At 38.5% G+C, this 25,032-nt stretch overlaps 3 protein-coding genes across 4 annotated transcripts in view; 2 read left to right on the top strand and 1 right to left on the bottom strand.

Moving 5' to 3' along the window:
* The first annotated feature begins 209 nt into the window (after positions 1 to 209).
* On the top strand, positions 210 to 15,677 carry apba2a (amyloid beta (A4) precursor protein-binding, family A, member 2a). Of its 2 annotated transcripts, XM_028002739.1 has the most exons (12): positions 210 to 383; positions 2,518 to 3,707; positions 5,745 to 5,855; positions 6,616 to 6,646; positions 6,752 to 6,897; positions 8,593 to 8,679; positions 8,879 to 9,064; positions 10,124 to 10,303; positions 11,269 to 11,481; positions 12,442 to 12,561; positions 13,531 to 13,671; positions 14,973 to 15,044. In XM_028002739.1, exons 2-12 carry the CDS (start codon positions 2,550 to 2,552, stop codon positions 15,042 to 15,044), a joined length of 2,445 nt encoding a protein of 814 aa, XP_027858540.1. In that variant the 5' UTR covers positions 210 to 383; positions 2,518 to 2,549. The 2 variants fall into 2 exon arrangements, with proteins under 2 accessions (XP_027858540.1, XP_027858530.1); XM_028002729.1 differs by lacking the exon at positions 210 to 383 and having other exon boundaries at positions 2,550 to 3,707; positions 14,973 to 15,677.
* Position 15,678: 1 nt separating this feature from the next.
* Positions 15,679 to 19,974, bottom strand: duox2 (dual oxidase 2). Its single transcript, XM_028002749.1, has 5 exons — positions 19,846 to 19,974; positions 18,062 to 18,269; positions 17,775 to 17,989; positions 17,163 to 17,359; positions 15,679 to 16,154 (listed from the first exon to the last, which is right to left on the bottom strand). The coding sequence occupies exons 1-5, from the start codon at positions 19,943 to 19,945 to the stop codon at positions 16,143 to 16,145; spliced, it is 732 nt and encodes a 243-aa protein (XP_027858550.1). The 5' UTR covers positions 19,946 to 19,974; the 3' UTR covers positions 15,679 to 16,142.
* A 1,504-nt stretch (positions 19,975 to 21,478) lies between these two features.
* duox (dual oxidase) overlaps positions 21,479 to 25,032 on the top strand; it is a 28,105-nt gene continuing 24,551 nt past the window's right edge. Inside the window, exons 1-6 of the mRNA XM_028029166.1 lie at positions 21,479 to 21,606; positions 21,690 to 21,773; positions 21,845 to 22,009; positions 22,832 to 23,019; positions 23,114 to 23,315; positions 24,687 to 24,853. Coding sequence (XP_027884967.1) covers positions 21,540 to 21,606; positions 21,690 to 21,773; positions 21,845 to 22,009; positions 22,832 to 23,019; positions 23,114 to 23,315; positions 24,687 to 24,853 — 873 coding nt within the window. The 5' untranslated portion in view covers positions 21,479 to 21,539. The remainder of the gene's footprint in view (positions 21,607 to 21,689; positions 21,774 to 21,844; positions 22,010 to 22,831; positions 23,020 to 23,113; positions 23,316 to 24,686; positions 24,854 to 25,032) is intronic.

Below are 25,032 nucleotides of genomic sequence, written 5' to 3'. Positions count from 1 at the left end.
TTCATATTTATTTTGAACCAAGAAAATCGTTAGTTACACAAAAAATATTGGTTTTATACCATTAAATTTAATGTTCATAACGGCACGCCAAAGCAACAAACTGGAAAGCCGTTTATGTCCAATAAACAAAGTAGCTACATCAAGAATGTAAAAATAATTATATGTATTAGTTATTTGTGCGCTCACTTTGTTTTACATTTAAATTGGACCATTTTGAGCAGTGAGCGAACATTTGACCATTTTCACCACATGTTCCTGAGCTGCTGTGCGTCCTTTATTCCTGTACCCCGGTCTTTTACCCCACCCCTTTTTCTGGAGAGCAATCTGATCTGATCAACACACGAGCGTTTGTACAAAGAGGGCCGCCCACAACCCTGATGTCGGTAAGTGGCACACGTACCTTTTTATGCACAGAGACGAAAAAGAGAATAGGGATGCATGTTGGGCAGTAATGCTAAAAACGATGCTCGGGCTCTTGTGGTGAATCAGCTCCACATTAGTAACAGGAGGATGCCAGCATGGTGCAGTCTCGATGCTTCATAATCAAGGTCGATGTGAAGCGCAGCAGCAGGATAATGGGATGCTTTCAGATGGTTAAACCATTGGAATCAGGATATAGGGAGTCTGTGTCCTTTCTGGGTCTCCTTTATGTGAAGGAAAATCTGTATCAGACTGTTTTATCAACATGTAAAAGGGAGAAAACGCGGCGTGCACTGGAGGGGGGAGCCACAACAACAACCACCCCTGCAGGCTGCGGTACCAGTGGAAGAAATGGCTTTACAAAAATACCAAAAAAAAAAACAACGTCAAGGGCATTGCAGTTACAGGAACACCCATCACATAGTGTCATTTCTGCTCAGTAATGAGCCTCATTGTTTTAATTGGTAGTTAGGCACCACGGAGAGGTCAGGATTAGGTCTGTGCGCAGGGATTAAGGGGAGGTGTTCGTGCGTTTGATGCCGTGATCCCAGTTGTAATAAAATCTGATCAACGCCACTTTGGCTAATTTCAATATGTGGATTAGAATCAAGCATGCGACAAAAGCCTCAGTTTAAGATGCGCAGGTTTGAATCTGATACAGAGGATTGAGGTTCAGATGAGGGTGTGACTTGTTTATCCTGGCCTCAATACAGGCGAAGACCTGAGTGCTGAATAAATGATAACGGGGCCAGAACCATTACAGCAAATAAGATTCGTTTTTTCTTTACAGTTAAATGCAAATTCCCCCAAACTGGTGGACTCTATGCTTTAGAAAATGTCAACACGTCTAAAATCTGTGGTAATATAACTACATTTGGTGTTTTTTAACCATTATTCGTGACGAATCTGTTATTGACATAATCATCCACTACCTTAGTAGTCGATTAATCGTTAACTGTAGTATTAGCATATAAACAGTGTGACACTTCAACAGTTTTATAATGTAGGGAATTTTTCTAAGTAGGAGTTTTTGGGGGTAAAATAATATTTTTAGGCAAAATAAATAAATAAAAAGAATTTTGGGTTAGATAGTGTGATAAGTTGATGTTATTACAATATAAAAAGCATTATGTTTATTCATAAAACGTTTGTTACCGTTTTGTACATTTTAATATAGAAAGTAATTTCCTACTCAAATGAAGTTAATAAAGTGTAGACTGAGAAATTTCTCATTATTTTTTATTTAAATAATGTCTTTAACGATGTTAAAATGCACTTGAAAAAGTGAGCAAGGGAAAAGGTTGCTCTGCATTTTTTAATAAACCTAAAGCTGAATTTTAATGGATAAATGTTTATCTTATTTATGAAGTAGTATTAAACTGAACTCACACATTTATCACAGATTTATAGCATAACGAGTGATAGGACTGCAACTAACAATTATTTTATTCAATTATAATGGCGATTAATCAATTAATCGGACAAATAAGTGGCACATAAATTCATTATAACAAATAAATAAATAATGTAGTTCATTTTCAACATGAGAAAGTAAACATTTTATTACCTAAAATGTAATAACTTATTATTTTTTTAATGAACGTTTGATCGTTTGAGGCAAAGGATGCGTCTGCAGCTAAATTAAAAAATACTTCTAACATCTATATGTGAACATTTCTGCCCTTTCTGCTTGACTTAACATCAATGCAGTTTAGGGCTGATCTGTTAATTAATTTTAGATAAACCGATTAATGATTGGATTGCAAAAGTTGCTAGTTTTTAATAGAATTTGAATCAGGCTAAAACAGCCACTTCAGTTTTTGGTAGAACATATTTACAGACAAATGTTGTTTTTTTTTCATTTTAAATGCAAAATTAATGTATATATGTTAACAATTTTTGCTTAAGTACTGCTCTGACTGTGTTCCTGTAGCAAATAGTCTTTTTTTAGAGTCTGTATACTCCATTTATGATTAATCAGTTATTAAATTAGTTGATGATTATTTAAATAATCACGATTAATCTGATTAATGGTTTCAGCCATAAACTAATCCATCTTGTAATGGAAATGCATACATGTCTTTTCACTGTCTGCAGGGTTTAGGGTAGTAAAATCAAAGGGGCCAGTTATGGCTCATGGGAAAAAGCCAGGAAACATGTCCAAAGTCTTGGCCCCTGGCCCTCCGTCGTGCCCCAGTGCCGGACCTCCAAAACCCAGTCAGGAGGACCAGTCTGTGAGCGAGGAGACTCAGCGACCTCCCCGTTCTTCTAGGAACGACAACAATAACCAGCTGATTCCTCCCGCTCCTTCAAAGCACTTCTACATGAGCTGCGACCCGAGTCCGGACGACATGGACGACGCCTGCTCCGAGTACGACAACGTGAGCTCGGACGTCGAGCAAGACCACGACGAGGTTCTGCATTTGAACAGACAGGGAGCCGTCAGCGTCAGATGTTACAACCAGCACGGACCTGAGGGTGCGAAGCAAGCCGAGGAGAGCAGTGAGGCTCCCACCGCTGACCAGATCACCCAGAAACCTCATCACAGCACCAAGAGATGCGAACGGCCTCACTCTGACGGAAAACCGTACCGAACGGGTCACCGCTTTAAGTCGCATTGTGCCCCCATTGCTGGAGATGAAGCAGAGGGGGGAATGAAAATAATCGAAGGAGACAGATTCTTTTTTAATGACAGCGATGATTTTGAAGAAGTATTGGATGGAGCCAGATTCATAGAGGATTTAGATGAGGCGGAGGTAAACGCTGAAAGGCCCGCCAGCCTCTATCAGGGCAATGAGAGTGAAAGGATTAAAAAGGAAAGGAATAGAGAAGATGAAACTTGCATCCAGAGAAATCAGAACGTATCAGGAGCCGGTAAGAAGTCTGAGCCGTCACAGAAGGGGAAAGAGCGACAGGTTAAAGGTCAAGGAAGAAGAGGAGGCGAAACGCAGCATGTTGTTTCTGGGATCAAAGCAGCGACAAACAGCAGCACCGAGCAGAATCCAAAGACTTCATCCAAAAAGTCTGCAGTGAGGTCCAAGGATCGACCCGGTTCCAGCAAACACCATCACCCTCCTCCTCCTCCTCCAACACGTCACGCTCAGTCGCCCTCCGACCCCCAGAGGGCCCTGTCTCACAGAGAGAGTCCCCCCACTTCTGGACCGCCTGTTAACAACCCGGAGAACGAGTCCAGGCTGATCAAAGCCTCTCCGGGTCCGCAGCACCCAGCAGAACAGCAGAGAGAGTCCGCAGAGGAGAAACTGATGGGTTCTGAGAAACCCGAGCAGGTCAGGAAGCCACACAGTTCCCATCTCACTAGTTCTCACCTCAATGTTTTCCTCCAATCAGCCACTTCTCTGTAAAGAAAACATAATCAATCAATCAAGTTCATCTGCATAGCTCATTTCATATAGCACATCATAAAAACACAAATAAAACATCCAATAACAGACATTATATTTTGTCAAATAGCGCCATTAAAATCAATCGTGGTTGTCAGAATTTTACCATATAAGGATGATAAACTGTGAAATTTATACAGTGGAATTCTGGCAACCATAGCTGCCGGTATTTTACCGTAAATTAGAGACCGTTTTTTTTACAGTGTAGGGGTCCATCAATTGCAGTTTTCTGTCCGATCGCTGATTACCAATCTTTAAAAGGACTGACCTTCCGATTCTGTCTGATACCAGTTATTTTGTCTGGATTATCTCTAAATATAGCAAGAAACTCATTGAGTTGGTAACAGTGGGGTGACTATTGTTAACTGCAAATGTGCAGATATGACCTGGTGGACCGGTCTGTCAGTCAAACCTCTGTCACAGCAGAGCTGAAGCAGTTGATTTTAAAACCATTACTGAGATTGGGGGATATCAGCTGATCACCACACTCACAAAATAAAAGAAATCGGCACCGATAAATCTTCTGGCCGATAAATCCGTGCATCTCTACTGGCAATTTTTGCAGAAGCATTTAAACCCTCTGTAGTTGTTTATGCTGTTTGATTAAGTTTGAACATGAACACAAAGTAGTGCTAACGTTACATGGTTGGGAGAGTCAAATCTGGCTTTTAAAGCTACAGTATGTAACTTGTATGACAAATATATTTTTACATATTTGTTGAAACTGTCATTTTACTGTTTGGTTCCTAGTGTTGAGTAGGTATCACCACGAGGGGGCGCCTATTCCCTTTTCTTTGGTTGTAACGTGTACCGAGTAAGAAGAACTCGCTTCCATGTTGTTTTAGAGGAGAAATATCGTTGATGCTGAGGTGCAGAGTGATACAACTTTTACTTTTTTCATGTATGAGAATATAATGTAAGTTCAGTGCCGTGGAGGTCTGGCTTTACATGGACAAAGTCAAATAAAGTGAAAGTGTAGGATACATAAAACAGTACATTCTGCTGAGTAGAGTGGCTAACCGCCGCTGCTAACTCCTTCTCCAACCTCTCCCCGCCGTCACATATGTCATGACATTATGTTATTATGAGACACATAATCTGTGAAAAATGGAGCTCCTCTGCCTTCCTTCTCCCAGTAGTAACTGGGGGGGAAAAATCAGAGCCAGCAGGTGGGTCTTAGTGATGGTTGCCATGCTAGCAGCTAGCATAGCCTTCTGTGAATCCGTTAAAAACTTCCAACAGAGTCAACGCCTCCAGAAGCGATCGTTTCTCAGTAGCGGAGGGTTCGGATACTGGGTAGAGGTTTTATTTTCAAAATCAAACATATAACCAATACCTCAGTAGAATAGCTTAGGTTAAAGCACATGTGTCCAACTCAAGGTACGGGGGCCCAAATCCGGCCCGCCATAACTTTTTAAGTGGCCTCTAAAGAGACAGCTATGTGCCTAAATATACAAAGCATGTTTTATTTGTATTCTGCCAAGTTACGAGAATGGGAAAAGATTTCAGTTCTCATTGAATGCAGAGACATTCATTTATTCATTTTTTATAAAAACATTTTAATGTAGTTTTATCAGTATGTTTTGTTGTAACTGACACTTTGAGTACGTTCATAATCATAAAAATGAGCTTGTCAGTCCTTGTTTAAAGCATATTAATGTCTTTATAATGACATTAACTGCGAATCTGTGGGGAAAAAATAAAATTGATGTTGACAGAAAATAGCTGGTAAAACTCTGCAGACATCTTGCAGCTGTAACTCCAAGGTGCGTTTTATTTCTTTATCTTATAAAGCATTGATGCAGGAAGACCGATAGGAACGCTCTGTATGTTGTCCTTGTCACCTTCTCACCATGCTGCAGTTTTCTTCAGTAATCAGTTACACTAAAGTTTTTCTGAAACATTGATGTTTGTGTTCATTAGGATCAGGATGAGAAGCCAAGCACAGCCATGATGCCTGATGAGGCGGCAGAACAGCCAGAGCAGCCTCAATGTCCAGAGCCGGTCTCTGTAGAGGAAGACAACTCTCCCAAGGTGAAGATGAGTTTTATTGTCAAACTAAAGACTTAATTCTTTATGTTTGTAAGTTTATGGTACTGTCATTTAAAAAAAGAAATGAAAAAGTACTTTTGAATAGAATTGGGATGTTTTGTGGTATTATTGTGATAACAATATGGATTACACTCTGACAGTATTTATTACTCATTATTTGCGTAACTTTATAGTTACAGCATTCATAGAACAACAATCACAAACATTGTTGTTGAAAAACATTCCCATTTGAAAAAACCTTTTTCAGATGCCATGACTTAAAAAAGTATGATTTATATTTCTAAACTGCACTGTAAAAAAAAAGTCTATAATTTACAATAAAATACTGACAACTGTGGTTGCCAGAATTTTGCCTTATAAATATGGTAAAATTCTGGCCGGTATTTTACCGTAAATGTTTTTTTACAGTGTGCATTCAATCCTATTTTTTTATATTTAATATTTTTAATATATATTAATATTTATTGATGCTTCCGTAAAAGCAAATAGTGGAGAAAATCATAATAATAAAAAAAATATTTTTATTGATGTTCTTTTTTCAATAACAGAAATTTATAATGATAACAATCAATCAAAATTCTTATCCTGATAAGAAATCTTTCACAATAAATTCCCACCCCTACTTCTGAATACTGATTTTACTACGGTTAAAATTACTTTTTGTTTTGTCTTTTCTGATTTATTTAATTTAAAAATCTGTCAACTTTTCTTATTTTCTTAACTTTTTTTGGTGAAATCACAGGAAGGAGCTGCTTTTCCCAGCTTTGAAGATGGTAAATACGTCACATTATCAATACATTTTTTCATTTAAGTCTCTCCAGTACATGAAAGTGTCTTGAAATAAAGTGTTTGTTTTTTTGTGTGTGTGTGCCGTTTAGTCCCAGGTCCTTGCGAGCCAGAGGATCTCATCGACGGGATCATCTTCGCTGCTAACTACCTAGGATGCACTCAAGTGCTGTCCGATAAAAATCCGTCCAAGTCGGTGCGAATGTCGCAGGCCCATGAAGCCGTCAGCCACATCAAGGTAATCAGCATTCATGCAGACAGCCAGTGGTGTCTATTGATTTGGTTTGTAGGTGTTTCAAATGAACCAATACATTCTGCTTTCATCAGCTTGTTTAAACAAGAGGGAGTCAGTTTTGGCAATAAAACTCCATTTAGGGGAACTGAGCAGATTGAAATAGTTTTTCAGAGCTTCATTGTGAAATTTGAAACCCTCGTTTTAGTAAGGACATAAAATTCAGCAGTAACAGAGGTGGGTGGCATACCCAAAAATTTTTACTCAGGTAACAGTAGGACTACTTCAACATATTTGTACTCAAATAGAAGTAAAAAGTAGCTGTACAAGAAATTAGTTTAAAAAGTGTTTGGTAACAAGGCTAGTCAAGTACTGAGTAACTGATCAAAACATCAATCCCTTAATATTAAAAAAATACATAATAAGAGGGACAAACTTATAAAATAATATAGAAAAGACATAAATAAAAATAATTAATATAAATAACATAACTACAAAATAACAAACATTTTCTTTCAATATAAAACTGATGAAACTTTAATAAAAACTGCAGGTGTGTGTCTGTTCCTGGTGATTTTTTGGTTAAAACATGTTTGTTCTTCATTCAATGGGTAGAAAATCCAGAAATGTAACTCAAATAAGAGTAGAAACACTTCATAATAAAATTATTCAAGTCAAAATAAATAGTAAAAACACTGCTAAAAGTATTTTTTTCCAAAGAGTTGATGTAACTGAGTAAATGTAGCTAGTTCATTCTCAACTCTGATAACAAATTGTGTATTTATAAGATACTTTATGGTAACACTGTATTAGTAATCCAATGGAATAATGAAGAATCTTATTTTTTTATTAAGTAAAAGTAAAAACAAAAATGTTCCTCATGACCAGTCACATTGTGATTAGTGGGATAACATGTTATATTCTCAATTGAAGGAGCCAAAAATGCTGTTTTTAATGATTTATTAGTATTTTAATAAATATAGAGCCACACACCAGTAATTCAGAAATGCTAGCATTCTTTAACCATCTCTGGCTATAATCACAGATGTTATCACTTGCTTTGTAAATTCAGCTATTTTTTAAAACATCTGTTATGACGATGAGTTTATTTTTGCTGTTGCATTGTTGTTGTGGTTTGGACCAATTTTCTGTCATATTAAGCCTAAACATCATCGTGTTGAGCAGAGGTTAAGTTACATAAACCTTACGTCTTTGTTTTGCTACATGAACAAGAATCAATGTTGAAAAAAACCCCATATAAATAACCTCATCTTTGTGAATTCAGTTTCAGGGTTTTGTGATCTCCCAATGGGCTGCACAGTGGTGCAGTAGGTATCACTGTTGCCTTGCAGTAAGAAGGTCCTGGGTTTGATTCTCGGCCCAGGGTCTTTCTGCATGTAGTGTTCTTCCTGTGCATGCGTGGGTTCTCTCCGGGTACTCCGGCTTCCTCCCACAGTCCAAAAACGTGACTGTCAGGTTAATTGGTCTTTCTAAATTCTCCCTAGGTGTGAGTGTGTGTGCATGGTTGTTCGTCCTGTCTGTCTCTGTGTTGCCCCACTAGGAACAAGGTATTAGAAAATGGATGGATGATCTCCCAATGTTTTGCTAACCTTCTTCTTCTGATCAGACATTTTTGCAACTACAGCGCCTACGTAAAGGATTGCAGACTGCAATGTCGGTTTCTGTTTTTCTACTTCCCAGAGCCAAGATGAAGACTCTCAGATGATGACTGAGGTCGACCTCTTCATCTCCACTAAGGCTGTCAAAGTACTGAATGCTGACACACAGGTCAGCAACTTTATTTGTGCAGATTCAGTTCAGTTTGATTCTAAATCTTATGGGGATATGAGTGAAATTGGCTCATATCTCCAGTAGCAGTCAGTGTTGCAACCAATCTGAAGAGGCCTCTTACTGAAGTTGACAGGAAATGTTATTTATTTCTGTGTCAGTCACCCTTAAACACCCTGATTATTTCCTCCGCCTGCAGGAGACGATGATGGACAGTGCCTTGCGGACCATATCCTACATCGCCGACATTGGCAGCATCGTGGTTCTGATGGCACGGAGACGCATGTCTCAGGCTTCATCAGAGGATTTCTCTGAATCATCTGATTCTGCCAACGAAGGGAAAACTCAGTACAGAATGATCTGCTACGTCTTCGAGTCAGAAGATGTACGTACTACTTAGACCTTCCGAAAAGTATTCATACTCCTCAAACCTTTTCAGATTTTGTCAACAAACGTGTGTTTAAATGTGAAGGAATGGGATTTTGTAGATCAGGTCTCAAGAATCAGATGTTTTCAGCATTTGGAAAGTGCTTGATTTCTGTATAAAGTCTTTAAAAGTGCTTCATATTCAATTTGCACAGCTTTGTAATAAAGTTCAATCTAACATTTAATGAAAGGCCTAAATTTGGAAAATATTTTTTACAGCTGAAACCAGATATTTTCATACACTTAATAAAAAGACAGATAATTTTTTTCTGATTGTCTGAAATAAAATCAGACATTTTGTTTGTTTGTTTTAGGTCAATTAGAATTACCAAAATTATTTTTATTTGCTAAATGCCAGAAAACTGAGTGAAAACATTTTTAGGAAATGTTTAAATAACATTCTTTGTATATTTTATCAAAGCATCTGATTTCAGCTGGAAGGTAATTTACATGAATACAATTTGTTTGGATTGTTTTAATATAATGAATATTTATTATTCCTAATGACTCAACTTATTGATTCGTATAATTATAATAACGGTCATTATACATTAAACAATGTTGTTGAAATTGGGGGATTTTTTTTTGTCAAATTAGTGTTTTGTTCTCTGGGCAGGCAGGTGTATGGAGACATTTCAAAACATAAAATTTTACTATATTTTATTTTACTTTGTCCCTATTAGGAAGATTAATGGATGTAATATAATAGTGAATTGAAACTGTCTTTTTTATTCAGTTAATTTGTATTGTAAAGTTTGAAAACTTGCCTTGAAAATGCTTGAAAAGTGAATGAAACAAGTTCTGGTGCTTCCTCTACCTTCCATTTTACAATTATGAATCAAATTAAAATACTTTGAAGCTTGTGATTTAAACATAACAAAATACAAGAACATTACAGAAGAATAACGGCCATATCTTTTATTTTAGATATTTATGGCATGTTTTCTCCCCTCTCTGCTTCTGTCAGCCGAGATCATTTCCCTACGGTTTCATTTTCCCATAACTCCCTTTTCCACAGGCACAGCTGATTGCCCAGTCCATCGGTCAGGCTTTCAGCGTGGCCTACCGGGAATTCCTGCGAGCCAACGGCATCAACCCGACCGACCTGAGCCACAAACAGTACAGTGACATCATCAACTCCGAGGAAATGTACCACGACGACCTCGTGCACTTCTCAAACTCAGAGAACCGTAAAGAGGTGAGACGTTCCTGAGTTTCCCAACAGAAATGTGGCATCTTTACCTGGCATCTAGCAAGATTGGTGGCAAATGTTTCTGCAGCAAGAAATATCTTCGTTTGTGGCGCTATCGTTTTAAAGATATTAATAAATGTCCCAGAGGTCATGAAAGGTCATTCACGTTCTTCAAATCAGACAAAATTGGTGTTTGTTTGTTGTTGTTTGACTTTGTTAAATCAAACATGGTATCTTCAAAACAAGAGCAGCAAAAACCAAAAATAATCTCTGCATAAACGTAGCACAAATGTTTGACACCAATTTGGTTTGATTTCATAAAATTGGGGGGTCTGGTTCACCTTTTGACCTTTGACTGTCACAAAAGCAGCACAAATGAAAATTGTTGCTGCACAAACGTTGATTGACACCAATTTTGTATGATTTTGTGAATGTTGGATGGAGGAGATGACCTCTGATGACCTCTGGAAGCCTCTTTAAAATGATAGTGGCATAAACAGAAGTTTTTGCTGCACAAACGCAGCACAAATGTTTGTCACCAGTTTTGTTTGTTTTTGCAATTGTGGGGGATCTTGTTGACCTTTTGACCTTTAATACTTCATTAATATTTTCAAAGAAAAAGCAGCACAAACAAAAAAAATGCTGCATAAACATTTGACACAAATTTTGTTTGATTGCCTAAATGTTCAGGATCTTAGCTGTTTGGTTTTTTTATTTTAAAATTTTATTAATATCTGCAAAGAAAAAGCAGCACAAACAAATTTTTGCTGCACAGTTGATTGACACCAATTTTGTTTGATTGTCTACATGTGGGGAGGTTTGGTGACCTTTTGACCTTTAAACTTTCTTTAATATCTTCAAAGAAAAAGCAGCACAAAACAACGTTTGACACCATTTTTGTTAGATTTGAAGAAGGTGGGTGGGCCATCTCCTCTCAGGTCTTCATATTTGCTCTTTAATCCATGCTGCAGCTGTATGTGGAGAAGCAGAAAGGCGAGAGCCTCGGCGTGGTCATAGTGGAGTCCGGCTGGGGCTCCATTCTGCCCACCGTCATCCTGGCTAGCATGCTGAACAGTGGCCCCGCAGCACGGTCCGGAAAACTCAGTGTGGGAGACCAGATCATGTCCATTAATGACACAAGCCTGGTGGGACTGCCACTGGCCACTTGTCAGAGCATCATTAAGGTAAGAAAATCAGTCACAGGTACTTTGCTGTACCTTAAAAGTAGGATCTACACTACAATATTCACATTTTACAAGTTATTATGCTTCAAGAACAATCCAAGTGCTTAAAAAACCACCCAGCTGTTTTTTAGTGTCTGGAAAATGAGCAGTTTTTAAAACCAAATATTTTTGACCTGGTTTCTAGTGCCAATTTCTTAGTACATTTGAAATAAGACAAAACTAACTTGCAAGCAGCTTTTCATCAAGACATAGGAGCTACTTTTAAGTAAATAATTACTTAATATTATTTAAAAAGTTCTAGTTCCACTGGCAGATTATTCATTTATAATAAGACATTTTTCCCATGTTAAAATGGAACATATGAAGTAAAAGCTACAGCTGCTGCAACTAACGATTATTCCACTTATAGATTATTCTGACACTTAATTGATTATTTGGATAAATAAAATTGAATTTTTCATTTAACCACTTAGGCCATTTTATGCAATATTAAGCATATGTTAAAATATGCAAATAAACAAATATTTAAATTCCTTCTTTAAATAATAAATAAACATTTTTCTCTCTAAAATGTAACAACACGGCGTTCCTTTAGTGAATTTGAACCGGGTGAAGCTAAAATTCTGACACTTGAGGAGTTTTGGCTAAAACATATTTACACAAGATGGTGTTTTTATCTTAAATACAAACTGTACATATGTTTTGAACAGTTTTGGCTTAATTACAACTCCTACTATGCTGGGAGGTTTAGCAAAGAGGCTGCATACTCCAGTTTGCCATTAATAGATTACTAAATTGGTTGACGAGTATTTTAACAATCACGATTAATTCGATTAATCGTTTCAGCCCTACAGTAAGGCCACCAAGGACTGGTTGACATCTAAGTAATGGAGATTCCAGGGCCTAGTCAAAGCCCAGATCTTAATTACCGTTGTAACAGTTTCAATAAACTTCTTCCAGGGCTTGAAGAATCAGGTGAAAGTGAAGCTGAGCATCGTAAGCTGCCCTCCTGTTACGACCGTCCTCATAAAGAGACCGGACCTCAAGTATCAGCTCGGCTTCAGCGTTCAGAACGGCATCGTGAGTAAAACCACAACAGTAAAAGTCTCCAAACCTGAATAAGGCTACGTTCACACTGCAGCCTGAAGTGACCCGAATCTGATTTTTCTTGGCCATGGTCGTTCATATTACCAAATATATCACACTTGTATGTGATCTCCCATGTGAACTACAAAAGACCTGAAAATGTCCCGCGTGTGCAGTAGAGGGCACAATAAACATGACATAAAGTAAACATGGATGCTAACGGTGGAGCATAGCTTACAATTTCAAAGTTGTTGACCAACCGGAGCCAGCACATTAACAACTTCCATCCATCCATCCATTTTCTGTACACCCTTGTCCCTAGTGGGGTCAGGAGGTTCTGGTACTGATCTCCAGCTAACGTTCCGGGCGAGAGGCGGGGTTCACCCTGGACAGGTCGCCAGTCTGTCGCAGGGCAACAGAAACAGACAGGACACACAACCATTCACACACACACTCACACCTAGAGAGAATTTAGAGAGACCAATTAACCTGACAGTCATGTGTTTGGACTGTGGGAGGAAGCCGGAGAACCCGGAGAGAACCCACGCATGCACAGGAAGAACACTACATGCAGAAAAACCCCAGGCCGGGAATCAAACCCAGGACTTTCTTGCTGCAAGGCAACAATGCTACCAACTGTGCCACTATGCAGCCTACATTGACAACTTAATCATCGTTATCATTCGCCATGGTTGTTGTTGTTGTGCATATCAGGACACAGAATAGGGACGTTTGTAGAGCATCAGTGATTTTCACGTCGGATGAACGTGACCAGATATGTATCATATTAAGAACATATCCAAGTGGCCTTTGTCGCATTCGAAAAAATCCGATCTGTGTTTTCAGACTGTCGAGACAAAAATCAGATACAGATCGCATTAAAGCTAAATAATTGGATTTGGGACTCTTAGGCTGCAGTATGAACGTGGTGAGTCTCCTACGTATTCTGTGTGTTTTGGTCAGATCTGCAGTCTGATGCGAGGCGGGATTGCCGAGCGAGGCGGCGTCCGAGTTGGGCACAGAATCATCGAAATAAACGGGCAGAGTGTTGTTGCCATGGCGCATGAGAAGATTGTTCAAACTCTGTCTGTCTCCGTGGGTGAGGTAAGACATCGTTGGGCTGCAGAGCTGCAATTTTCAATGATTACTGAGCTGTACAAATGAAATGACGCATTTCCTCTCACCCTGAGATCGCTTTAAATGCATGAAGTGAAACATGCAGATACTATGTCAGGGATTTCCCAAACGCAGACACGAGGAAAGAAGCATTTCTAGTCAAAAGGCATTCAGAATATAAATACTTGATCAATGAAGAATATATTGCACTATAGTGGCAAGATGTTTTGTGCAATGTTTTATTCGAAAATTGATTAAATAAAGTGTAAATAGTGCAGCAGCGATGACAAAGTTATCTGAACTATAAGTAACAATTAAAAATACCTTTAAAAATGTACTGTATTTTTATGAATGTAAATATGTGATGTGACTATTGCTTACATAATGTAAACTTCTATTTCTGATAAATACTGCCCCCTAGTGTTTTCTCATTGTTATTACACTTCAAATTCCTAACTTAGGAACAGGTACAGGTAGATCTCCAACTTCTCCTTATAACCGCAGACGTTATTGTATTTCTTTAGGGTTTTATGCAACAGATAAACACAAAGGGTAATGAAAACATTTGTGCATTTCTATTCGATGTTAATCCTGCTGGAACGTTAATCCAGCAGAAAACCAGATTCCATTGGTTTCAGAGTGGTGGCTGGAGTAGGCAGGTTTTGTTTTTCCAAAAACAAATCACATTTCCCCACATATTTTCATCATCACCTATTAAGTTTTTTAGTTACTTTAAATTGGACTTGAATTCCTTTTCTGTTATTGAACAATCGTCTGTTAGATGTTTGGTTTCAACTGTGTCAGCTTTTTTCCTTCATGATGGTTTTTATTCACTCATGTTCTCAAACAAACATCTAGCAAGACCATTGAAAAAAAAAATCTGGACAATCAATTGTGTCCCAGACATTTTTCTAATTTTCAACTATTATAATGACAAAGGCATGATATTGCATATACACCCTGTCAAAGATGAATAAACTTTAATTTCTAATGGACATTTTAAGTATCCAAAATAAATAAACAGAACAACAAATAAAATGGAAACTGAAGTTTCTATAAACAAAATTGCCCTTCAGATAAGGGCAATGAAGGCTTTTGTCATCCAATCTTTGGGAGGACTTATTGATTTAATGTGGAGTATTGAGGGCCACATAGAAAGCTGCGGTGGGCCACGTTTGGCCCCAGAGCCTTGAGTCTGACACGTGGACTAGATGTTCAAATCTTTCTCAATTGCTATTTTAAACTAGCTGCAGATTGGCTCCTTGTCATCATTTCCCTCTTTGCTCCAGATCAACATGAAGACAATGCCTGCAGTGATGTTCAGACTCCTGACGGGTCAAGAAACGCCGGTCTACATATAGAAATCCTGCACGGATTGATCCTTTGAAGTTCTGGATGAAGGGAATTTATTTTTCTACCATTTTAAATTGTTTTGCTTTTTGTTGCAATGCTGTAAAGAACATCGTTTCCAGGTCTTATCTTGAATTACGTCATCATAATGGCCTTATAATGTGAACACCGTCTGTAGTACTGTATGTGAGGTAATGGTGTCAAAGAAAAGTAGCTTTATGGTCATGATTATTTTCTTATGAAGAGATAAATTAGCACATTTATTTTTTATTTAGTCATTTTTATAATGCGTATGGGGTTCAAAAATGTACTTATACTGTAAATACTTTGGGTTGGCTTTGTTGGGAAGGCCATAACTACTCCTGCAAAAACACAGTATGCATGTGATTGTGGAAAAATAACAGACCAGGGATTCAGTCTCGATCTGACATCGTAATCTATTACAGTAAGTATTAAAAGTCGACAAAAACATGATGTACAAAGGCACCGAACTCTGCATTACAGCGATGCTGAAGGCCAAAGACACACACCTCTTGTTTAAGGAGATTCAACAACACTTTGAGTGACAGAGAGTACATGAATGTATCAATATACTCATTACTGGATGAATGTAATAAAGAAAAAAATACAATTTCTCTCCTAAACTCATGTTTGTTTTTGTTTTATTAACACTTTGCTGTAGAAAATATACTGAAAACTCAAAATACAAGGCAGAAATAAAAACACCAGCCTGGAATAGGAAAATTACATCATCCTCATTGGCACCATTGTTTCTCCATACTTGCTTTAAACTAAATGTGCCAAAATTGTGTGAATTGTTTTGTAATAAATCCTGGTATATACATATTTTTCAGATTAATCAGGAATGAGTTGAGTAAAGACTAATATATTTCCATTATTATACAAGGAAAAAGGCATAAAAAAACATTTCTTTAAGTTTAGTTCCCACCCAGACAACAAACATTACAGCATTAAACACATATTTACAGTTTGACACATAAAACTGGCTCACATAGATAATGACAGTGATTTAAACTTAGAAAAGTTCTTTTTAACACATTCAGTCAAATAATATTCAAGTATGAATCAGAGGAGATCACTGGATGGCTTCATAGACGATCCTGGAAAACAAGCAAAATTGTTGCAATCAGATATTTTTAATGGTTCGTGAGCAGAGTTTTCCCAAAGGCTGCATGGGGCCTTAAAGCTGCAGTATGTAACTTTTATTAAAAATATTTTTTAACATATTTGTTGAAATTGTCACAATATGGTATGACACAGATAATCTGTGAAAAAAAAGATTAAGCTCTTCTGCTTTCTTCCGTCAACTAGAAACAACCAATCAGAGCCAGGAGGCGGGTCTTATTGCTGTCAATCATGCAGTGTGTGCGTCGCTCGCCTGTTGTGGATGTTCAGGCTAGTTAGCATAGCCGCTAATGAAAACGGATAGCAGTTTTCCTGTAACAGTAAGCTGTTTCTCCTCTTTAGCACATTGAGCAGCGTGTACACAAGGATGCCTGACAATGCTAAGACCCTCCTCCTGGCTCTGATTGGTTGTTACTGGCCGGAAGTGGTGCATTTCATCAGATGGCAGTAGTAGCACAGTGAGGAGGTGGAGAAGATCGACCTTTTCAGATTATCTGTCTTATGAAACATATAAATGTGCAAAAAAACATTTGTTTTATGAAAGCTACATACTGCAGCTTTAAGCAGAATTTCATCTTGGGGACATCTTTCTGGTAAGAACACCTGATTGTTTTTTATTTGTGATGTTTTCGTAAACAACCAGCTAAAACACGAAGAAAAAAATTAAACTTGTATCAGTTTGGAATTATGTTGAGATTTTAATTTAAAACATTTAAATCTGCACATATGCTGAAACTGTCAAATTAAATTCAATGCTATTCTCATTCACAAGAAACAAACAAAAATAATTAGATGCATGGTTTGTGTTAAAACTAAAACATTCATGGAAGTCCCACGATTCTAAGCTTTGGGCCGGCTGTTGACACAAAAGGGCAATATTAAGGATTTTTAAAATAAGAATGCATTTCCCAGCTTTTGATAGTTCACCGTAAAGCAAGAAACTACTCCTGATGACAATATGGTGAAATTTCTTTCCAACTTACTGGTGTAACTTTGGGTGTCAGTGGTAGATGCAATTCTCCGTTAAGGAAGACTGAGTTCAGGTAGCCTTCTGGACAAGATTTATCCTCATCCTCGTCCTCATAGCTGTCGAAACTCAAGCTGAAAGCTGCTTTTACCTTCTCTGGCATCAGGAAGTACAGCATCACCACGAAAAACCCGATGATGGTGCAAAGCACTCCTGGAAATCGGTAAAAATAACAACTTTTACATGTAGTTTTGGTCTTTATGTACCTCCGATCTCCTCTTCTGTTGCGTACACCAGAGTGCAGAATAGCGACGTTTGTCGAGTATCAATGACGTTCAGGTGGGATTAATGCGATCTGGCCGTTCAGACTCAGGTCACATTTAAAAAATTTAAAATAAACAAAATAATAATAAAAATTTGAAAAGATCAGATATGTATCGGGATTTAGAACCACATATCCAAGTGACCTGAGTCGCATTTGTGAAAGTCGGATCTGTGTTGTTCAGACTGTCATGAAAAAATCAGAATAAGGTTGCATTAAGGCAAAAAAAAAAAAAAAAAAATCGGAATTGGGTCACTTCAGGCTGCAGTGTGAACGTAGCCTGAATGTCCACCATGAAGTGCTCACCTGTAGCCAGTGCCAGCCAAAACGAATGGCTGTACTCTGTCACAAAGGAGTCTTCACCTATGGAGAAAACACACCGAGGCACATTCATGATGGTGGAGAAGGAGGCCATGGAGAAGAAGATGAAGGCGGCAGTGGCCATGGTCATGTACCCGGCGTAAACAACGTCGGGCAAGAAGAACAAGATGTTGGCGAGAATCCAGCAGCAAAACGCCGTCCTGCAGAACAAATTATATAGAGTTATTTTAATCCTTGACGCCTGTATGTGTGTAAGGATTGTCATTAATTACCAGAGGGTTGCAGAGGCGAAGCGTCCGGAGTAACTGTACTGAAAGATCATCCCACAGGGGCTGCTCAGGGTGAATTTTTCCACGATGTATAAGATGGGGTTCGGTAAACCTTTGATCAAAGCTTGCTCATACTCTTCTTCAGCGATGTCATGCCAGCTGAACATCTCATTGTAGTTGATGGTTTCATTGAACTGCACAATGGGATTGCCTGAGGCGAAAGAAAACAATGTGCTGCAGTCAGAAGAGTACATCCATTACAGCAAGTCATTGTTATTATAATATAACAGCATCTTTATTATCTATATTTTTACTCTTTAACACTCCCTTTACAAATAAGGCTGAACCAAGTTGATAAAGGATTCTGTTGGAAAGAGAAACCCACCCCCACATTGGAGGCAGGTAGTGCATGTCAAATATGACTGGTGAATTGGTTTTTTGTGTGTGTGTGTTGTTTTTTTTGGTGGTATTGCTTCAGAATATCAGAAACTTGATGGTTTACTGTGCATTAAAGGTGACCTGTTATGCTTCACTGAAGAGGTTAGGACATCGCACATAAAAATGGCTGCAAGCAAATACGCAATTATAAACTGTGCATCTTTGAAAAGCAGAAGTGGAGTCTCCTGCACAACCAACAAGAATGCAGCAAGTGAATGTTGGAACATTCAAAACACTTGAATGTTCCAACAGCCACTGTACAGCGCATATAGCGGTAAAACCAGCTGACCTAACGTGCTGGAGCTCAGCTTTAGCTGCTGGGTAATGGGGTTTAGTTCAGCTGGGGTTGCTAGCTAACAGTGCCTGTTGAATGTGTCTTAACAATCGGTAAAACATTAATTTATTGCCAAAAAACTCTCAGGTGGGTCTTTTAAGTGCTTGAGCTGTTTTTTTTAATTATTATTATTAGAATCAATTCAGACCCAAATGGACGTATACAAACATACAAAATGTGAAAGATTATAATGACTATAGACCAGTATTGTATCACTACATTAGAAAAGCAAAAAAATAATTCCCAACTCCTGTAACATGTTCCACTAGCCATTAAAAGGTGTCTTTACTTTCAAGCCGACATCCAAACCCTATGTGTGCCAGGAGTTGAACATTTCTACTGGCGCTATCTATCACAGAAGAACGAATTTCGGTGTCTGGAGGACCTGAATGACCGATGCAACAACACCTGGTTCTACAAAATATTGAGTCAGAGAGCTAATTCCTCCGGTCAAATAAGTAATCCTTAAGTTGTTTTCTTTTCACAAGTATCTTACGTTTTTATTTTGAATTCCCCGGCTTTAAGCCTGTTTCCCATTATTATTTTACAACACAATCCTGTGGTAAGCTAGCTGTAGCGTCGCACTCTGAGCTAACGGCAATTAAACGGTCGTTTATATGCAGTACCTTGCAGACCACTAGGGGCGCCCGCGGACGAAAGACTGCACTAAAGAATGACTTAACCTAAGAAACGAAGTTAAATAAAGAAAACTAGAGACAAGAAATAAGCTAGAATCAACTAAAAACAGAAACAAGATTGATCAATTCAAAGAAAGAGACAAATAAACACAAAATAATTATAAAAACCCTCAAAACAACTCAAGGATCCCGACTAAATAAAAGACCGTGTTGTCTTTTTATGTATTCAAAATGCATTAAACTATAATTAATTCCCAACTTGCACAGAAATTTTCTCATATTGAACAACCTGAGCGTGTAGGTGACCACTGAAAACAAAGACTTGATCTGGTTAAGCCGCTGAAGAGTCCAGCACACAGGGAGTAAGAGTGACTCACCTCTAAGTGTCACGTTGATGCCGTACAGCCCAACATGCAGGCCGACCTCAGCCTGGATGACAGCATTACTGAAGGACTTGTAGGTAGCGTTTGTAGTCATCCTGGCCTCAGCCCAGCTGTTAGTGAAGTTCAGAGCTGCACAAAAAGGACACAAAGGTGAATGATGATGGGAGACAAAGGGAAATCTAATATTTTTTATAGATTAAAACAAATACACTGCAAAAACACACAATCTTAGTATTTTTTGTCTAGTATCTAGCGCATATATCTTAGTAAACGTGAATCAAGACAAAACAATAACTTATCAGTAAGATATAGAAGCTTGCTTTAAGTCTCGTTTGGTAGATTATTTCAATTATAAATAAATAAATTTATCTACCAATGGACAAATGCTTTCCACCAATATTAAGGAATTATTTACTTAAAACAAGTTTCCATATCTTCCTGAAGAGATACTTGTAAGTTATTTCAAGTTTACTGATATTTGCACTAGAAACTAGACTAAAACTCCTTGGTGTTTTTACAGTTTATACATAACTTACCTACTATCACTACACCTACAAACAAGCTGATCATGATCCTGAGCATCCAGAAGACCCGCTGGATAAAAACAAAAATATTTTGAATATATACAATAATAGAAAAGCATCCCAGCAAACGCAGATGGACAGAAAACTTGCACTCACCGTCCTTCCTCGTATTCCTGGCAGGATGAGAAGAAGACCGACTGCCAGCATGAGGAAGACCAGAATAATGGCGAGCAGTCGGCCGCTGACGATGAAGGCAGTCCTTTGTAGCGGGTAGAATGGGTAAATGTCGTCGTAGAAAGTCATCTTAGCTTCTGATCTAAGGATTGAGCCGAGACTAGGCAGCGTAACAGAGGAAGCAGTGTTAGAGCGCCGCTTCTCACTTTCCTCCAGGTGCAGAGATAACAGTTTTACTTACAACTGATAAGGAAACTACCACCCTGAGGCCTGGCACATTATTAAACCTGAAGGAGTCGACTCTAGTAACAGCTAGCTCAGCTAGAGTAACAGCTAGCTCTGCTTTGCATTGTGTGCAAACGGAGAATAATGAAAAAACTCTTCAATCAGTCAGTCAGAACCCCAGTTTTCCTCTGATTCCTGTTCCTTGAGTGATTACACCATTAAATGTAATAAAGATGCAAAAATAAATTCTGAAGGTTTTGTCTTACCTGAGACATTCAGGACAAGGAAAGGCGTGAAGTCTGATGGTTGAGGGAACATACACTTCTTTTATACCTCTGGACCCCCCTTGTGTCACACAGGGGGAGGAGGAGAAGGAGGAAGGATGCAATGACTGGGATGCTGTGGAAAAAAGAGGAAGGATCCTGACATGGATGGCAATTCCTCTTTGGGAAATAGGTCACACATGCACTTTGGTGTTAAGTTGAGCAACAGGTGTAGGCTGCAAGTATTGCAGTATCTCTCAGCTGTCATCAAACCTGCGTTCAGCTGCACCTGGTGAACATCTCTGCCTCTGCAGTGGGTGAGACTCCGTGTTTTTTTTCTCAACTTTATGAAACTTTCGGTTTATTAGCGTAAATATTATTTAATCTCCTATATAAGTACAGAAAAGCGAACATACGAAAATAACATTCAGCTACCTGCACGTAGTCTTCACTTTTCAGGAGTCCTTCTTTCCTCTTGAGCCAAGAAGCGCCTCTCGCATCAATGGATTTGCGTAAATGGGTTTGGAGAGTCTGCGCACTTGCTGGCTCGGTGATCATCCTCAGTGAGCGTGAGTCAACTTCAGCGGTGTTTTATTCTGCAACCACATAAAAATACAAGCAGCTGGTTCATTTTAAGTTTCAAAACATGCAGATTGTGAAGGTAAACTAAGCTGGGAGGTGCCTCGCTTTGACGGCTGGTACAACAGTTTGGCGCATCCGGAGCGCGGAGCCGTCGGTAAGTCCCGGCAGGCGGTCCCGGTTTCACACATCACCGGGTGACTGATGGTGACTCTGTGCTCACCGCAGGTGCTCATCTAGTGCGCCTCGTGCCCGCGCGCTACTGGGATGGAGTCTACCAACCTGTGCACGAGCCGGTGCAGCCGAACGCACGCGGGCTGAGCAGGTTGTTGTCCGGGGGAGCTTCCGGTTTGTCGTCGGCACGGAACCGGACCGTGCTGTCTCTGTTCTTCGGTAAATATGAAGGAAATTATCAATAATATGAATAATAATGAAAAATATACAATAAAAATAAAATAAACGTAAAGTAAATGGCTTAGTTCTTTAGTCAAAAATAATAATTTGGGTTTTACTTGTGCTCCATTGTTTCTCAAATAAAATATGCCATGCAGAGCATTTATAACGCATATTTAAATAGAAACATTTGTACATTTCCGTCAAAAACTCAGAAAGTTTCTAAAACGTTAGAAAAGTCGAAAATTTGCAAGAAAAAAACCCCTCAAGAATTATTAGATTAATCAGAAATTTCAGAGTTTTTTTTCTAGAAATCTTTTTAACTTTTCAAAATTAAAAATTGCCTTGAATATTATAGAAAATCTCGGAGATTAATCTAAACATTTCTGAGATTTTTTTTTCTGGCAAATTTTCGACTTTTTAAACTGAGAAACTTTTTGTCTTTTCAAGAAAATTTTTGGAGGAAAAATGTAAATTTTTTCTATCTAAAAAATGCTTTCGAAGTGCTCAGACATGATATATTTAGCTACTTGTGAAATCACAATGCTGCTGGAAAAGGCAAATGTTTTGTTGTTGACTTACCATTCAGAAACTTCCAGCTGCATTCTTATTGGTTGTGCAGGAGGCTCCACTTCTGCTTATCAAAGATGTGCGGTTGTGTAATTGCGCATCTGTTTGCTGCAGCTTATAAGGATTTAAAGTGATAAGAGGCCCTAAACATTGTATTCTTGTAATTAATTAATTAATTAATTAATGACTTTGTGAGGTTAAACACTCAGAAATTGGTTTCTCACCTTGTTAATTATGCTGAAATTGTTTCAGGTTACCATGTTGCCTTTGAAATTTTCGATGTAAGAACTCCTGGTTGTCCGCCTCAGTTCATGAACATCAAAGTCCCTAAAGGGGATCCTGTCTTTGATCCCAATGCCACTGGGAAAGTGCGACTGCCTTTCCAGAGAGGACAATGGGACAAACTGTCCGGCCAGAGTCCTGGCAACCCTCGAGCTCAGGTGCTCATGCTTTACTTCTTGTTTACGTTTAATCAGGGCTGCATTCTGAGTCATTCTCTTCGTTTACTTCTGATAATCTGTGCCACTCATGCAGGTGAACTCTGTGACAGCGTGGATAGACGGGAGCTCCATATATGGTCCTTCCTCTTCCTGGTCTGACTTCTTGAGAAGTTTCTCTGGAGGACTCTTGAATCGAGGTTCTGAGTGGAACATGCCGAATAAAGGAGGGGGTCGCAATTTCATGTGGAGCGCTCCCGATCCCTCCACTGGAGAATATGGACCACAGGGACTTTATGGTGAGGTTTCTCTCAATCATCACGATTAATCACGATTAATCACAATCAACTCATTTAGTAGTGGATTAATTGTTAACTAGACTATACAGAATCAAATAAAATGCCATTTGGTGAAAGAACAACACTTTCAGAGCAGTATTTAGGCCAAAGCTGCACAAAAATATACACTTTTCTGTAAATATGTACTTTGTTTGTTTTAATAGATCTGTATGAAAAATCTATTATTAAGCACCATTTGCTGTCACTTTATTAATCTGCTAATCCAAAATTAAAAAACTAATTAGCCAACACTGTATTCTTTGCTACAAATAATCAAGCGTACACAAAACGAGTGCTACGTTATTCCATTTTAGGTAATAAAATGTTTGTTTTCCTATTTAAAACAAGAAGTGAAACATTTGTTTGCTTCTTTTAATATGTTTTCTAACACAAACTTTAATGAAAAATCTGCCGAATCGGATTAAGAAGTGGCCGTCATGTAATTTATAATACCAACAGGGCTGCAATTAACGGTTATTTTAATCCGATTAATTGCAGCCTTTTGGTATTATAGATTACATGACGATAGAGCTAAAAAAAACCTTCAGCTGACAAGCTAAAATGTATTTTTCTCCTTTACTGGAGTGCAGACCATCCTTCTTTAGCAGACATGCCTTTGATAACTGATTTTATGCTGCTAATTCTGAACAGTAAAGCTTAAGCGACTCACTATTTTTATATTCCACTAATCTGAGGAGCTAATTTCACAATCTTGCAGTCCAGAAAAAACAACTGAACTTTAAACTGCAGCTTCAAAACAATCTGCTCCACTCTTCCTCCGCATTTTGCAATAGCCATCCAGTCGATACTGCTAGCTGCAGAAAACAAAAACAAAATCATAAATAGTTTGTTATTAATAATATTCCATCCCTGGATTGGGGTTGCAGTCAGTCTGAGTCAAAGCAGGTCCAGCCTGACGTGAGCTGTGACTCTTTAATGATTGTGTAAATGATATGCCACTGTGACCACAGTAAATCCTTCTCTCTAAAACAAAAGGCGAGTCATGCAAGTGTCATAAAACCCGTGTTTTGTTGCTGCCGTTGTGAAAATTGCGTAGTTATCACCTATGGTTAAGTCGCAGGATGTTATCCCACCTTTTGTCACATTTTTTAACAAAATAAAACACTAAATTATATTTCTAATTAGTGGTTGATTACTGGTAGCAGAAAACAGATAGAGTTCTGCACACTTGAGAAATGTGTGCTGTTTATGTTTTTCTTTCATGCAGTTTGTCACGTATTTGACCTAGTTCTGCACGTTGTGGTCAGAATGAGGCTAATTCACCTGATGAAATAGCAAAACGTCCTTGTTTGTGCCGTCTTCCATGTGCAGAGTTGGGAAATGCATGGGCCAACGAGAACTTGTTCACGGCAGCAGAGGGGATTATCTGGTTTCGCTACCACAATTATGTTGCCGCAAAGTTGCACAAGGAGAACCCGGAGTGGTCAGATGAGAGGCTGTTTCAAAACGCCAGGAAGACCGTGGTCGCCACACTCCAGGTAAAGGGAGAAGAAGAATAATCCTCTCGCCGCACAGGTGATGATTTAATTTGCACTCTGAAAAGACAGACAAGAGGTAGTTAGAGAGCAGAGCATCATTTCTGACCAGTCGCAGCTCTGCCCTGCACGTACACTGCAAAAACACAAAATCTTACCAAGTATTTTTAGTCTAATTTTTT

Source organism: Xiphophorus couchianus, chromosome 2, assembly GCF_001444195.1.
Source record: "Xiphophorus couchianus chromosome 2, X_couchianus-1.0, whole genome shotgun sequence".
NCBI lineage: Eukaryota > Metazoa > Chordata > Actinopteri > Cyprinodontiformes > Poeciliidae > Xiphophorus > Xiphophorus couchianus.
This window is presented reverse-complemented; position numbering and strand designations above follow the sequence as displayed.

Coding starts and splice junctions, on each gene's coding strand:
- duox2 (XM_028002749.1), bottom strand. CDS start 19,945: ATGACTACAAACGCTACCTACAAGTCCTTCAGTAATGCTGTCATCCAG. Junction 18,270..19,845: donor CATCAACGTGACACTTAGAG/GTGAGTCACTCT, acceptor CTTTCGCCTCAG/GCAATCCCATTGTGCAGTTC. Junction 17,360..17,774: donor TTGGCTGGCACTGGCTACAG/GTGAGCACTTCA, acceptor ACCGATTTCCAG/GAGTGCTTTGCACCATCATC.
- apba2a (XM_028002729.1), top strand. CDS start 2,550: ATGGCTCATGGGAAAAAGCCAGGAAACATGTCCAAAGTCTTGGCCCCT. Junction 9,065..10,123: donor ACGTCTTCGAGTCAGAAGAT/GTACGTACTACT, acceptor CCTTTTCCACAG/GCACAGCTGATTGCCCAGTC. Junction 12,562..13,530: donor TCAGCGTTCAGAACGGCATC/GTGAGTAAAACC, acceptor TGTTTTGGTCAG/ATCTGCAGTCTGATGCGAGG.